The following is a 15094-nucleotide window of genomic DNA, read 5'->3' as shown; positions in this document are numbered from 1 at the left end:
GGCACAAGGCCAGCAAGTTCGTGGAATGGGACAAGTCGATTAACTCGATCCCCCAACTTATTTTATCAATCCCGAAAGAATGAAAGACGAAGTCGACCACGGCGGAATTTGAACTCAGAACATAAAGACAGACGAAATGCCGCTAAGCATTTTGCCCAGCGTAAAACAAAATGGACTGTTATATCGACAAATGTTATTTTATCATCATTTTCATAAATTTATTCTTAACATCCACGCTTGTTTTCAGACTTTTAGTTAGCCCTTGTTTCATTTGTTATAAAGAAAGATTTATATCTTCCCTTTTATAAATTCCAAATCACTCTGGTAGTTAAAAAAAATATTGGGAGTGTCTATCATATATTATGCATGGACGACAGGGAAACAAGTCCTGTTTATCCCATATGATACATGGACAGGCAAAGAATAAAAGACTAAATTAACTCGAAATTTTCTACTACCGCTTCGGTTCCACCAGTTAATTAAAGTCAGAACGTAACTAAATAAAGCAAATTATTAAGTCTGGTGCGCTACTGATTTTGTTAACAAATTTTGAAATATGAATTAATTATTGATTTTTCATAACCAATAAAAAAAAAAGCAAAATTTTCAATGACCGTATATAAGTAATGTATTTCTTAATGAATACAATTAACAGTTCATAATAATGTTGGATACTGTACGAATGTGAGAAGCAGCAATTGGAGACATGGGGAATGTGGTTCTCATACCAAGACATTTTTCTCGATCGATAAATAATGAATTGTTCTTAATAGCGAGGTCTTCTTCAAGTGTCGATTTCATTCGAAGTAAATCTTGTAAAGCATCTTCAGCATTATTTAGCTTCTTTTTCAAAATTTCCAGACTGTCGTATATTTCCTCAACTTCTTCTACCAAACGTATCTGGGCATGATCACGACATGCTTCTATATCCGGGCGTCGTAAACGTGTATTCAATCGACTCTGTGCTACTTTAAGCGGATTCTGTTTGTCCTGTATACACTTTTTAAGGTATTCAATATTTTTGTTCATATCAAATATTTCCTGAAGTACTTTCGCTAAGTGGGCCTGTAATTTATTTCTTGCAAGTAGTGTTTCTTGAATTCGATTGGTTAGATTTTGGTTGGTTTGGTTCCATTGATGCCACATTTCATTGCAACAATTCAATAATGTAGTATCAATTTCATTTCGAAGATGTTTCGATGCTGCTCGTTCGGCTTGCGACCGTTTGATATTATTGTTTGTAAACATACACCATGTTTCAGGATTAGATACGGTATTATCAATTTTCTCAACACCAAAATGGTAGTTGACACCTATAGATGGCGCTCGCATTTGGAAAGCAGATTCATCTAGGTTGTTTGCAATAAATTTGGCACCTGAATCCCTCTCCAGTTCGTGTAGAGCAGCTCGTAGAAGATTTAATTGCGCATTAGCTTTGTCTATTGTGTTCCGAAATTTATCTTGACATCTCCTAATTGTTTCTACTTCTTGAATTAATGATTTTTCTGGACAATCGTGAACTAGATCAATACTTTGTCGTTTTTCTCTGTTGTAGAGACATTCTTGTGTTAAATTCAGAACATTATCTGATTCAGCCAATGCCTTTTCCACCAAACGTTTCGCTTCTGTCAGATCAGATATTTCGTTCAAGATCGCATCTGTTTCTATAAGGAGTTCGTTTTTCCAGAAAGTAGTGTCGTTTATTCTCTCACCAAGTTTCTTTCCGACATCTCCCTGAGTGCGGCTGGTTTTGTCGTCAACCTCTTTGCATGTTCGCAAAGTGTTTAATCGAAGTCGTTCTGCGCCGTGCCGTACGTAGTCCGACGTATTATAGTTAGCATTATTGGAAGCTGCCCATTCATTAGGTGTATAACGTGTATACAAAGCATTGCGAGATGACTGGAATATTCCTGGCAGAGAAACGGGGTCAACTTTCCCGATCTGTGAGCAACAGCATATTGGATCAGAGACTCGCTTACAAATTGGTCGAGATGTGTTCACTTTGGAAGCTTGGTAATAAGTTCCGGGCCTCCATGGTAAAACAGTAAGTGACTGACGGACATATGGTGGGGCCATAATGTAATCTTTTGTTGGAAATACAGATTGACTCTGAGCAATTGAAGGCAAATTCGTTGAATTCATCAATGGCTCTCTTAACAGTCCTTTGCACTGCCCCCGATGATATATATCTGAAGACAATGGATCATCCGGACGTTTTCCCAACCTAATGCGATCACAGCTGTAAAGGGCAGAAGAATGAGGTGCATTTTCACAATACGTTGTTTCGTTAAGAGTCTCCATTTTAAATAGATATGTTCAGGCAGAAATCAAAATCTTTAACCAATTGATCTACTTACTACTACAAATCAAACAATGACGTAAAGAAATCGCACATCTTAAGAGGCTGCTTCTCAACAACTAAACAATTTAAACAAACGCAATGAGTTATTTACATAACGTTCAAATTATTTGGCGCGTTTTATCTTTAGAAGCGTTCAAAATGGCGTCCGATGACACCATTCGATTAAAATTCGTAGAGTTCTGGATTTCAGTGAGAAACAAAAGCTGGTTGGGATCCTCCAATTCTGCACAGAAATGCCGATTTTGTTTCTAAAGAATTTGTTTTTCAAATTTTATCAAAATAATCGTAATCTACACATTCAAATTCTGAGAATATCTTGTTGTTCCCACATACAAATTGTTCTCTCGGAATTTATATAATCAGTCTTTTCTTCCAAAGTTGATCAGTAATTTGAAACCTAAAGAAATCTATTTTAACATCAGTGATTTCCTATAAATTTGGAGTTATGAAATAATCGCGGAAAGCCAGTTAAATTTGATTGTTGTTACTAATAGTGGAAGAAATTAAAATGTAAGCCAATCGTGTAGGATTTGAATGAAAAAGTACGGAAAACTAGACACGGCAAAGCATTTAACTTGTTTCAACACTGTATGATCCAAAAAAGATTGGTAGCAAGAACTCAAGTAAGTTATCCCTAGAGTTTATTATTTTGTCTATAGATTGACTCTTATGAATCGTGTGTCGAGAGTATGTAGCTCATTAATCTACGATTATTAATCTTTGAGAAGAATTTCAGCCAACGGAATTTATTTGAGAAGAATTTCAGCCAACGGAATTTATTTGAGAAGAATTTCAGCCAACGGAATTTATTTGAGAAGAATTTCAGCCAACGGAAGATCGTTTATTTATTTAGTTATTTTGTAAATGTTGCGCTGTATCCGAGTTTCAGTGTCAGTTGGTACAGTTTCAAATATTTTCTGATAAAATAATGACGTCTTACAAAGGCACACGGCCACAAATTTGTGGGGGGAAGGAGTCGATTATGTCGATTCCAATACTTGATTGGTACTTTATCGACTCTGGACGGCTGAAAGACCGAGTGGATATCTGCGAGATTTGAACTTTGAACGTTAATACTGGAAGATAACTTCTCCGACACCCTAACAATTCCGCCAATCCATCAGCCTTTATGATGTAAAATAATAGAGATTATTCGATTTATACGGTTCTTTGTGAGATAAAAACACGAGAATGTTTTATCTCTTCAATTTTTACGATAAAAGACGTAATTTTGTTTATGATGTAAAATAATAGAATTTCGTTATTTTTTTTAGTAAGATACAAGAATATGTTTTTGTTTTATGACGTAATATACTGAATATATATTTTTTTCGATGGTCGGAAGTTAAACAAACAGAAAATGAGGCATTGCAGACATTAAAAAATATGATGACCATGCTCTTGATTGAGTTGCGGATCTGTCATGCCTTCTTTGGTCATGGAGATAAAGGGCTCTTCCATTGTGATGACTACTGCTTTGTCTCAGGGTCATACCTGTAGACCCAATTCTCATCAGTGGTGAGGATCCTCAACATGAAGAATGGGTTATCGGCAGCATGCTGATGGAGATCTTGACAGACTTTGACACGATGTTCTTTCTGCTTAGTGGTCAACAGGCAGGCGACAAATTTGGCAGAAACTTGCTGCATGTTGGGCGAACTGGCAGAATCGTTAGCACGTCCGGCGAAATGCTTAGTGGTATTTCGTCTATGCTGCGTTCTGAGTTCAAATTCCGCCGAGGTCGACTTTGCCTTTCATCCTTTCGGGGTCGATTAAATAAGTACCAGTTACGCACTGGGCTCGATATAATCGACTTAATCTGTTTGTTTGTCCTTGTTTGTCCTCTCTGTGTGTAGCCCCTTGTGGGTAGTAAAGAAATAGGTATTTCTTCTGCCGCTACGTTCTGAGTTCAAATTCCGCCGAGGTCGACTTTGCCTTTCATCCTTTCGGGGTCGATTAAATAAATACCAGTTACGCACTGAGCTCGATATAATCGACCTAATCCGTTTGTCTGTCCTTGTTTATCCTCTCTGTGTTTAGCTCCTTGTGGGTAGTAAAGAAATAGGGATTTCGTCTGTCTTTACTTTCTGAGTTCAAATTCCGCCGAGCTCGACTTTGCCTTTCATCCTTTCAGAGTCGATAAGTTGAGTACCAGTTACGCACTGGGGTCGATGTAATCGACTTAATCCCTTTGTCTGTCCTTGTTTGTCCCCTCTATGTTTAGCCCCTTGTGGGCAATAAAGAAATAAGAAACATGCTGCATGTTTAACTCAGACGTTAGGATTGCCTGCATGGACCCATACGACAGACCAACAACATCAGCAAGGTCATTGATTGTCCTCCGACAATGCTCATGCATAAGCTGATGAATTTTCCCCAGATTTCCGGTGGGAGGTGACACTCGTAACAGATCTTCCAGATCACTCATCATCTTCCAGGGATGGTCTTCTGCTTTTGAAGCGCCTGTGCCACTTGAAATATTGTGTACAACCCATTGCTTTGTTACCATTAGCTTGCTGACATACTCAATATCTCTGTAGCAGACTACCAAGTTTAAGGCAAAATTTCCCGTTGGCTCTTTATTCCTGTCCATGACAAAATCACAGACTGCAGCATACACACATGATCACAAAAACACAAATTTCACAACTTGTGAAGTAAACACAGTGATGTCACTTGGCATACTGCCTCATGGAAGTCACTGCTTGCTCTCACTGTGCACACAACCATGTGTTGCCATCTGTTGGCGTGATACAGAATTAGTCCAGGAACTTTTTGATACTACCTCGAATATATATAGGTGTATATTATCCAAAATGTATAGTATTAAATATCCATCACTGCCGATCTTATCAATCGGTTTTATATAAAGAATACAATGGAGTGTTGAGTAACAATCCAATTATATAACTTTACGCTCATCAGAGTTAGTAGATATGGCAACTGCTCTCTATTGTTGGAGATGGATTAGCACAACCGGTCAGCAGCTACTGTGAAAAAGGGGGAGAAACGAAAAAGGGCCAAGTTATGTCCCTTGGTTGGGTAAGCTGTGAAGCCAGCAAGAGTTATCTTGAAGTGAGGAAAGTGTGTATCATTAATGTGGTGCCCTGTGGTGATGGGATGTGTGGTATGTGTAGTGGTGTCATGTATAATTTTTCTGGGGGTGTAGATATATATAGCTGTGTTCATTAGTTTGTTTTCTTTCTATAAAAGATAAAGTTGAGGGAGGGTTTTATGTTAGCATGCAGGGTGTAATGTATATGTGGGGTGTCTATGTATAGGGACACAATTTGTGTGAAGGGGTCTTTGTTGGGGGTGTTGGAAGTCAGTTTATTTTAGGTAAATTTTGATCTTTTCACCCGCACGATTATCACTAAGAAAAAAAAATTGGATATTTTGCGCGGAATCAAGTACTCTGACTTCCTGAAATGCTGCAAACTCCTTATTTTTGTTCAGTAAAAAAGGAGAGGGATCTCCCCTCCCATATCCCGGAATCATTGGAAATTTTTTTTTCGTTGACTGAATTCCAGTGACTCCTAATATGTTACAAAACCCTTTTTGGGGGCCAGAAAACGGGGTGGGGTGAGGTGGAACCCTCGGAAATTTCAACCCCACCCTCATTTTCAAATATTTTTTGCTATTTCTTTCTTTACCCATAATTTTAGATAACATTTTGCAGAAATACATTTTCGAGAGAGTGTGGATTACATTAGATTGGAATCCCCACCAAATTACAAGACCTCAGCATAAATCCCATCCTTTCCAGGTGCCCTACCAAGATTCAATTATTGATGTCATTACTTCATCAACTGAGGGCGTAGAATTTAAGGAGCCAATGATAAGTCTTTCTTGCATAGTATCAATCACTATTTCATCCACAACTGACTCATGGTTTAGAAGTTCAGAGAAGTGTTCAATCCAGCGACCTGTGATTTCTGTTGATTTAGTAAATAGAGTGGAAGACTTCTTGGAAAGCAAAGGAGCTGATGTGGACCCCTTAGGCCCATAAACTTGCATCATAAGATGGTAAAGCTGCTTGCTGTCATTTGCATCAGCAGCAGCCTGAACATCACGAGCAAGATCCTCCCACCAAGTGTTCTGCATCTTCCTGAGAGACTGATACAGTAGTGATTATACACTGCTATCGTGGGCAAGTGCTAGATTTCACTGCACAGCGGAAAGTCTTCTGTGCATCAGTACATTGTGTGCATTACGCTTTGCAGCCAATAATCGCTGAACTTTAGTATCATTTTCATCAAACCAGTCTCTGTGTCTGGCAGTAGAAGCCTATCCCAGTGTTTCAGCAGCACATTGAAGAACCTAGTCTCGAAAATCTTCCCATGCTGCAGTATTTTCAATGCTGGAACAAGCGAGTCTGAAGCTCTTTCCTCAACACAGCATCATATATCTTGTGGACATTCAGTCACCAAGGAATACCAACTGGCCTCCTTCTCTCTTTTACTCATCCAAAACTTTACTCACACCAGACTGTGATATGTCCAGCATTCTGATCCATGAAAGGACTTGACATTACACATGTCATTGATGTCATGCTTGTGGATGATAACATAATCCAGCAAGTGCCAAACTTTACACCTTAGATGCATGTATGATCACCTTTGTACATGAAATGAGGCTTGTGATGTAAAGTCCATGTTCATCGCAAAGCTCCAGCAGCATGAGACCATTGCTATTCATTTTCCTCACACCAAAACATCCTAGAGAGTTCCATGTTTGCCAGTCTGTTTCAATCCTGGCACTGAAATTCCCCAGTAGAATGACTTTATCAGAATTGGGGATTTTCTTAAGTTTTGATCTCAGCTGGGTGTAAAAAATACTTTTATCTTCATCACAGCTAGTCAAAGTAGGTGCATAAGCACTTATTAGAATAGCAAACCACCCACCTTTCAGATGCAATCGTAAAGTTATTAGACGTTCATTTATAGGAACAGGAAGCTCCTCCAACTTTTTAAGGATATCCATCAGTTGCGCTAAACTGACCAGATATAGAAAGACAGGCAATTTTTGGTTCACCTTTTCTGAACCTCCGCAGCCTCTAGGTGAGCAGTGCCCTCTCCAAATAGGACTGCTCAAATACCCATCAGCAACTGAATCCTACTGCTGTCTTAGGCGGCAAGGAGACGACTTCATATCTAGCATGGGCCACCTACGGGCAGGTCACTGACTACATGCTTCCAGCCTGTTGGGTCTGCATGCTTCACCACCTTCCCATCACCACAGGACTTCCGAATAAAAATAAAATAAAAATATACTAAAAAGAATACATATATAAATATATACTAAAAATAAAGATACATATATAGTGAAAATATAATAAATATATATATATGGAATGCCTGTGAAGAGTTTTAGGTCTAATAAGGCTTGCACAACACCTTATAGACCTTCTCCATTTTATTGACTTTATCCAGAGACAAGCCAGAGCAAGATGTCTGGTTCCAATATGAGTCACAGTCTCAGGGATGAGGAAGTGCAGTGATCTCTAGCACAAACCAAAGATCCCCAAAATGTTCAATGCCATTCCCTGCACATCTGGTTTTATGTCAGAGTGACCTTCTAGAGATATGTTTCAACAGAAGCTAAGGAGTGCCTCACCCCCAGGGGTCTTTCAGCACGCTGGACACCATCCTGGAATTTCTGTGTACCCTTGCTATTGCTAGATAGCCGTTGAGCCTGCACTAGGTTCATTGGGCCTTTCAACAGGTCTTGTTTTTAATCCTGCTGGGTTTCTAGCAACCCTCCTCACCAGGAAAGCCTGTTTGGGGTGCCAGTTTAGTTGCCGACAACCCGACCATGCAACAGGTTATTCTGGATTCCATGCTACCTGTAGCACTTATGAGAGCCTCATAAGTGACCTGACAAAAATGAACATATTCACATAAATACACCCATATATCTATACATACATATATATGCACATGCAGTCCACACAGAGGTACACATAAATATAAATGTATACATATATACCCATTAACACATACATATATACACGTAAACACATACATCCACACTAACATATATACATAATGAGGTTCCCATGAGTACTTACAGACACTTATATGGTAAGCTGACAGGCACAGGCACTAAAAAAGAAAAGACAGAGAGGGGAAACCTCTACCCACAGGCCAAGAGTACAACCAGCTAGGGTGAAAGTCATGTGTATCTATAATTAAACAGTAAGGGTCGGGGCAGGAGGCATAACTTTTTTGCCAGATGGTAACTGTTTATAACGGATGTCAAGATTCAGAAAAATTACTATAATTATTATTATCAATGCACCCTAAGCCACATAATATTATAGATTAACGTTTCAAGCCATATATTATCATACAAACATCGTAGGATTATATGAAAAACCATACTATCCATCCAGTTCTAACAGGACAGTATCTTCTGTCCTGTTCTAATTAGTATTTATACTATATATATATATATATATATATATATATATATATATATATATATATATATATATATATAATGTCTTCTACCAAGAAATCTAATGCTTACAGCTTAGTTTTTTTTCTTGGGGCTGGCCGAGTTGGAGCAAATATCAGAATTGAACAGCCGAAATTTGCTGTGATGATTCGGTGTCTGACTGAAGATTGAAGGCTTCGAATGATTTGTCTGTGTTCCGTGTTTGTCCCTTCCTGTATTTCACGTTCTTTATATATAAAACATTTATTCTTATATTACCGCGGCGTTACGTTTGTTTATCCAATTTTAAACCCTGCACGACTTCTATATACTTCTCTTTCCTACCCGCCATTGCTTCTTGACCAAACTATTTTGGCGCCCTTTTTTCTTCCCCCCTCTTCCTCCCATCCTCCTCAATCCCTTCTCTCTCTTTTTCTCTCGGTCTCTGACTGATCCTATCCCCTGCCTTCCACCCTCTTTGATTCCCTCTCTCTCTGTCTCTCTTTCTCTCTCTCCCCTGCAACCTGCTGCTTCTCCACCATTTCGTTGGCGATCGTATCTCGCCAACATCTGTATTTGTCCCCTCTACCGAAACGGTAATTATTTCTACGCCAGCTGCTATGTTGTTGTTGTTTTTGTCTCATTTGGTCTAAAGTCGTATGACAACCACTGTTATATTATATTTTGTTTATCCATTACTGTTTTCAATTTCGTTTTCGTCTCTCGTATTTACATCCGTCTCGTGCCTTCACATTCCTGTCTTCTACCAAGAAATCTAATGCTTACAGCTTAGTTTTTTTTCTTGGGGCTGGCCGAGTTGGAGCAAATATCAGAATTGAACAGCCGAAATTTGCTGTGATGATTCGGTGTCTGACTGAAGATTGAAGGCTTCGAATGATTTGTCTGTGTTCCGTGTTTGTCCCTTCCTGTATTTCACGTTCTTTATATATAAAACATTTATTCTTATATATATGTATATATATATATACCAATTAAGGACTGAACACGAAAAGTGGACAGTCAACATGCTAGATATAGACGTCAAATCGCCATTCACCACAAAAGATTATGTTCTCAGTTTGATCTGAGAACATAATCTTTTGTGGTGAATGGCGATTTGACGTCTATATCTAGCATGTTGACTGTCCACTTTTCGTGTTCAGTCCTTAATTGGTATATATAAATATTTTAATCTTCGGATTCTTTTTTAATATGCTAGACCACTGGTCTTAATTGATAAATATCAATTTCTACCCTTAATTAATTGTATATATATATATATATATAAGAAATATTTTCTTATTTTGATAATCAGTGAATAGCCTTCACTGAGTATAGATATATACAATTACGAAGTCGAGACAAATATCACCGGTTGACCGGTGTCTGCTACTCTAGGCCAATGAAGGACAACGATCCTGAAACACGTGTCCCTAGATGCAGTTTCGGCAGCCGGGGGTGTTTGTCTCCCCTTCGTATATGTATATAAGGACACAGGGAAAAATGTTTCAAAGCCATCAGGAGGCGTTCGATGCTTCCTAGGGCTGTACAGCGGTGGTGTACCCCCTACTGTCACGTTCTTGTTAGATTGACAGTATACAACCATTCTATCGCCCCACCACCGTACATGTCTCTACATATATATATCTATATATATATATATATATATAAACTAGCTTAAAAGCTGTCCTTTTGGGTGGCTTTTTAGATAGTATATAGCTTTTTAAGTTACTGACCCCAAATGGGAAGATCTGCAAACAGATCTCTGACTTGTTTTGGAGTATTTGTTGCAATTGCTTCCCCCAGAGTCATCTCCCAATCATGATCATATTCGTCACAAAAACATCATGTAAAAAAATCGCCAAAAATAATTGCTGGATTTCGCAATTAATTTCAATTGTTCCCAAAATTTATTTCCAAGTTATAAATATTGTTATTGTACAAAAAAATTAATCCCAAAAAATTGCCAGAAACAATCGTAGTAATGAAAACTTGAGAATCCAAAATTCCAGTATTGTGGATCTGGATTTAGCCCAGAATGTTTTTAATTTACTCACGGAGTTGGCCTGATTCCAGAATGGTATACGTTGAGCTACAACCTCTTGGAGTAAAGTTGAAAAAGTGCGACACACTGACATTCGCATTTATTATATTATATTAAGGTGAACTGCAATATGGCGAGTGATTACTGTATGACTATATATATATATATGTGTGTGTGTGTGTGTGTATGTGTGTAGGTATATATATATATATATATATATATATACATATATTAATACATATATTAATACACTAGCAGAGATAAGGACTTAATGATAAAACGTGTGCCATTGCATTGTTTTGGGGGAACCAAATTTCTGATGAACATTATAGGGGCACCAACTTTAAGTTTGAGAAAGTGTGGTGGTAGTCCGGGGTGCTCAAAGGAATTGAGTACCTCTATTGGATAGTTGATGACGTCCTCTGGGTCAGGAGTTGTATCGATAGACTGATATACATAGACTTCCCCAGTGAACAGTTTTATTCCTCGGGCCAGTATAGCCTTTTTGCCAATCCAATCCATATTCTGATAATTAGCTTGTAGATCTGGGAACACTGCATCTCTGAGATCAGAAGGCGTCTTAACAATGGTACAAGTGGAATCGATGGCAATATTACCATTTTCATCCCCTGGTATTTTGCCTTCGCCAAGTGCAAGGAGGGTGTGAGGAAATGCTGCTGATGTGATATTACGTTGCATATGAGCACGCATATTGGTGTGAAGTTTGAGAGTTACTTCCCTTTATTAAAAAAATATGCATTAAAATGGAAAAAAATGATGGTAAATTATTTGTAAAATCGTAGACTCATCGTAGACGCGCGCTAATACCCAGAAGGGCTCGATATGAATCACGACTATAAGATACCCGGTTTTGGTTAAACTGCATCGCAAAATGTGGGAGTAGTTAGGAATCTAAATCGGAGTAGACAGACACACAACCTTTCTTTTATATATAAATATTTTCGTCCTAAAAAACTTTGTATGGATTGAATGGTTACCTCTATGGAAATATATACACGCACATTATACATACATGTGTGTATAGATGAATATATAAATACATTTAAATATCTATATACACTTTTGGGCGATCTTTCTGTTTCTTAGAGATAACTTTAGATCTTATTTTCGTGCTAAAAAACTTTGTATGGAGTGAATGGTTACCTCTATGGAAATATATACACACACATTATACATACATGTGTGCATAGATGAATATATAAATACATTTATATATCTATATACACTTTTGGGCGATCTCTGTGCTACTTAGAGATAACTTTAGATCTTATTTTCGTCCTAAAAAACTTTGTGCGGAGTGAATGGTTACGTGTATGGAAATATATACACACACATTATACATACATCTGTGTATAGATGAATATATAAATACATTTAAATATCTATATACACTTTTGGGCGATCTTTCTGTTTCTTAGAGATAACTTTAGATCTTATATTCGTCCTAAAAAACTTTGTATGGAGTGAAAGGTTACCTCTATGGAAATATATACACACACATTATACATACATCTGTGTATAGATGAATATATAAATACATTTAAATATCTATATACACTTTTGGGCGATCTTTCTGCTACTTGGATATAGGTCTTATATTCGTCCTAAAAAACTTTCCTGTCACACACTCACGCACACGCACACACACACACACGCACCCTCACACACCCACACACGCACACACACACTCACACACATGCACGTTAGCTTACAATTTTATTTATATATTTGCGTGTCTATGTGTGTAAAGAGGAAGTGGCAGACTGAAAGAGTCACTCACTACAAAAAGTGAATTACTTTCATTTTATTCGTTGCACACTGTGTGTGTGCGTTTGCGTGTGCTGTAAACCAGACTAAGAAAAGCATTTGACATACACACCAGAATGTGAGTTTTCTGTAAATTTTGCTTAATTGGAGTTTAAATTTTAAAAACTGGACCTGGCATGACCCAATGCATTCTACTCTTAAAAATACTAGGTAAATTGTAATTGAAGAAATCCTATATTGTAGATTTCTATAAGTGACAAAGGGAGGCAGATAAAATCTGCCTTTTATAATAAGAGATACATACATATATATATATGCATATATCTATATCTATCTATCTATATATATATATATATATATATATATATATATATATATATATATATATATATGTAAGGGTTGAAATTTATTGCAACGGCATGTTGTGAGATGTGAGAAATGAACAATGCATGAAGTTTTAAGGAAATATTTATATTTTTCTGTTACAATGTACATACTTTGCCTCAACGGGCAGGTGATAAAATCCTAGAACATGCAAAGTAAAGAAGTTTATTTCGGCCTGTGTGTTCTTATTGTAGTAGTAAACCATAGAGAGAGATATGGTAATGTGCAGAGAAGAGAAAGTGAGAGAGTGAGGGACGAAACAACTGCTTCGTTGGTGAGACACCATAGTTGTTCTCTTTGCTTTTTCTTTTTGCGACGGCATTTTGTTTGGCCTGTCAGCCAGACTCCTTTCTCACTAACTGAGTTGTCACCAAGTGACTAACTGATTGAGTTGTCACTAACTGACTAACTGATTTTTGCTTGGGGTCCTTGTTTTTATAACTGTCTAGAAGGATAGACATATCGTTGAGAACAATGAATTTCGTTGGTGGTACTTGTTATCTTAATTCTAGCTTTTGGTGGCTTATAAGAGGTTAGAAGGGTCAAGTGGTGAAGACATTATTTCAGCCTAGCTAAGGTAATCTGGTAAATGTAAAACTGCTGTCACAGAAAAAAGCCATTGTTCCACCATGAGAAAAGTTCTGTTAAACTGTTAATTTGGCCTTAACTTTGCTTATATGGAGGAGGAACTTCTGGGTCTGCTGTATAAGACCTCTTAGGCTTCAGAGCCCAGGCTGGGAGTGCAAACTGAAGGGCTATCCTGGGTAGCATCCACTCAAGCTCAGCTATCAGCTAATATTGCCATTCGCAGTCCCCTTGCCTCACAATTGCAGCTTTCCACTGGTATTCATTTGTCTTTTATGGCTGCTGAAGTGGACTAAGGTGTTATAATGGAGGCAGTGAATGCAGGTCAGTGACCAGGTTCTTATACTTGGGAGGTCGAACACCAAGAAAGAATTTTATGGTGATGATGCACCATCATCATACAATGTAGTCAAGCACTGACATCACCAGTTCAAATGTGGTCGGAAATCAGTGGAAACTACTATTCCTGGATGAGCACATTCCACAATTGATGACAACACTATCCATAAAGTGGAAGCTGCCATTTTGGAGGATTGTCACATAACTCTTCGGCAACTAGTCCAAGAAGTGAAGATAAACGTAGGGTCCATGGAAAAAATCATTCACAACCATTTGCACATTCAGAAGTTGTCTGCGTGATGCATTCCCTGGATGCTGACACCTTTTCAGAAGCAGGAATGAGTTGATTGCTTCTAGGCACTTTTGGCAATGTGCCAAGAAAACGAGGACTTATCATACAGGATGAAACATGGGTTTATCACTATGATCCTGAGACTAAAATCCAGTCAAAGCAATGGAAGCATGATAACTCACCACCTCCAAAGAAGGCTGCTTACAGTTTTTTGAGACCAGCACAGAGTAGTGATAATGGATTTTCTGGCAAAGGGCACCACAATTAGATGTTTCTCTACTGCAGAAATTGTGGGACGTCATCAAAGCAGAGAGATGTGGTATGCTGACCAAAGGAGTCTGCCTCCTCCAAGACAGTGCCCCAATTCACAATGCACATGTTGCCCAGATGAAAGCACACTCCTGTGACTATGAAATCCTTCCTCATCTTCTTTACTCTCCCGTCCAAACATGAAGTCTTTTTTGAAGGGGAAGCACTTTTTGGATGATGATGAACTTATTTCTGAGGTAAAGTCTTGGCTCCAGATGCAACCTACTGACTCCTACAGACAAAGTCTTCACAGCTGCATAAAGTGGTGAGAGAAGTGTGTCACCATTTGTGGTGGTTATGTTGAGTGATGGACTAATAATTATGCCAAATTTCATTTATCTCAGTCCTTGGGAAGTAGGTCAGGGGAAATCTTTAATGAACACCTCTCGTATCAATTGTTGGTTTTCCATAATCTCAAGTAAGGTCATCTGAAAGTAATACTTACTTATATATTTACTTGCCTCTCCTCCTCCTACTCCTCCTAAAAACTCATCTCCCATACCATATTTCAGTCCAGCTCTTTAAATGCTTTTTCCCAGTCCTTCTTTCTAAG

General features: G+C 38.1%; 1 protein-coding gene across 1 annotated transcript; it reads right to left on the bottom strand.

Annotated features, from left to right (window-relative positions):
* Positions 1-603: 603 nt before the first annotated feature.
* LOC115232672 (tektin-3-like) lies at positions 604-3082 on the bottom strand. Its single transcript, XM_029802691.2, has one exon. The coding sequence runs from the start codon at positions 2299-2301 to the stop codon at positions 649-651; it is 1653 nt and encodes a 550-aa protein (XP_029658551.1). The 5' UTR covers positions 2302-3082; the 3' UTR covers positions 604-648.
* Between the last annotated feature and the right edge of the window lie 12012 nt (positions 3083-15094).

The sequence above is a fragment of the Octopus sinensis genome, linkage group LG2, assembly GCF_006345805.1.
Source record: "Octopus sinensis linkage group LG2, ASM634580v1, whole genome shotgun sequence".
Classification (NCBI taxonomy): domain Eukaryota; kingdom Metazoa; phylum Mollusca; class Cephalopoda; order Octopoda; family Octopodidae; genus Octopus; species Octopus sinensis.
The sequence above is the reverse complement of the archived record's forward strand: the minus strand, read 5'-3'. Positions and strand labels throughout refer to the sequence as shown.

What these genes read in the sequence shown, in the direction of transcription:
- LOC115232672 (XM_029802691.2), bottom strand. Translation starts at nt 2,301, where the DNA reads ATGGAGACTCTTAACGAAACAACGTATTGTGAAAATGCACCTCATTCT.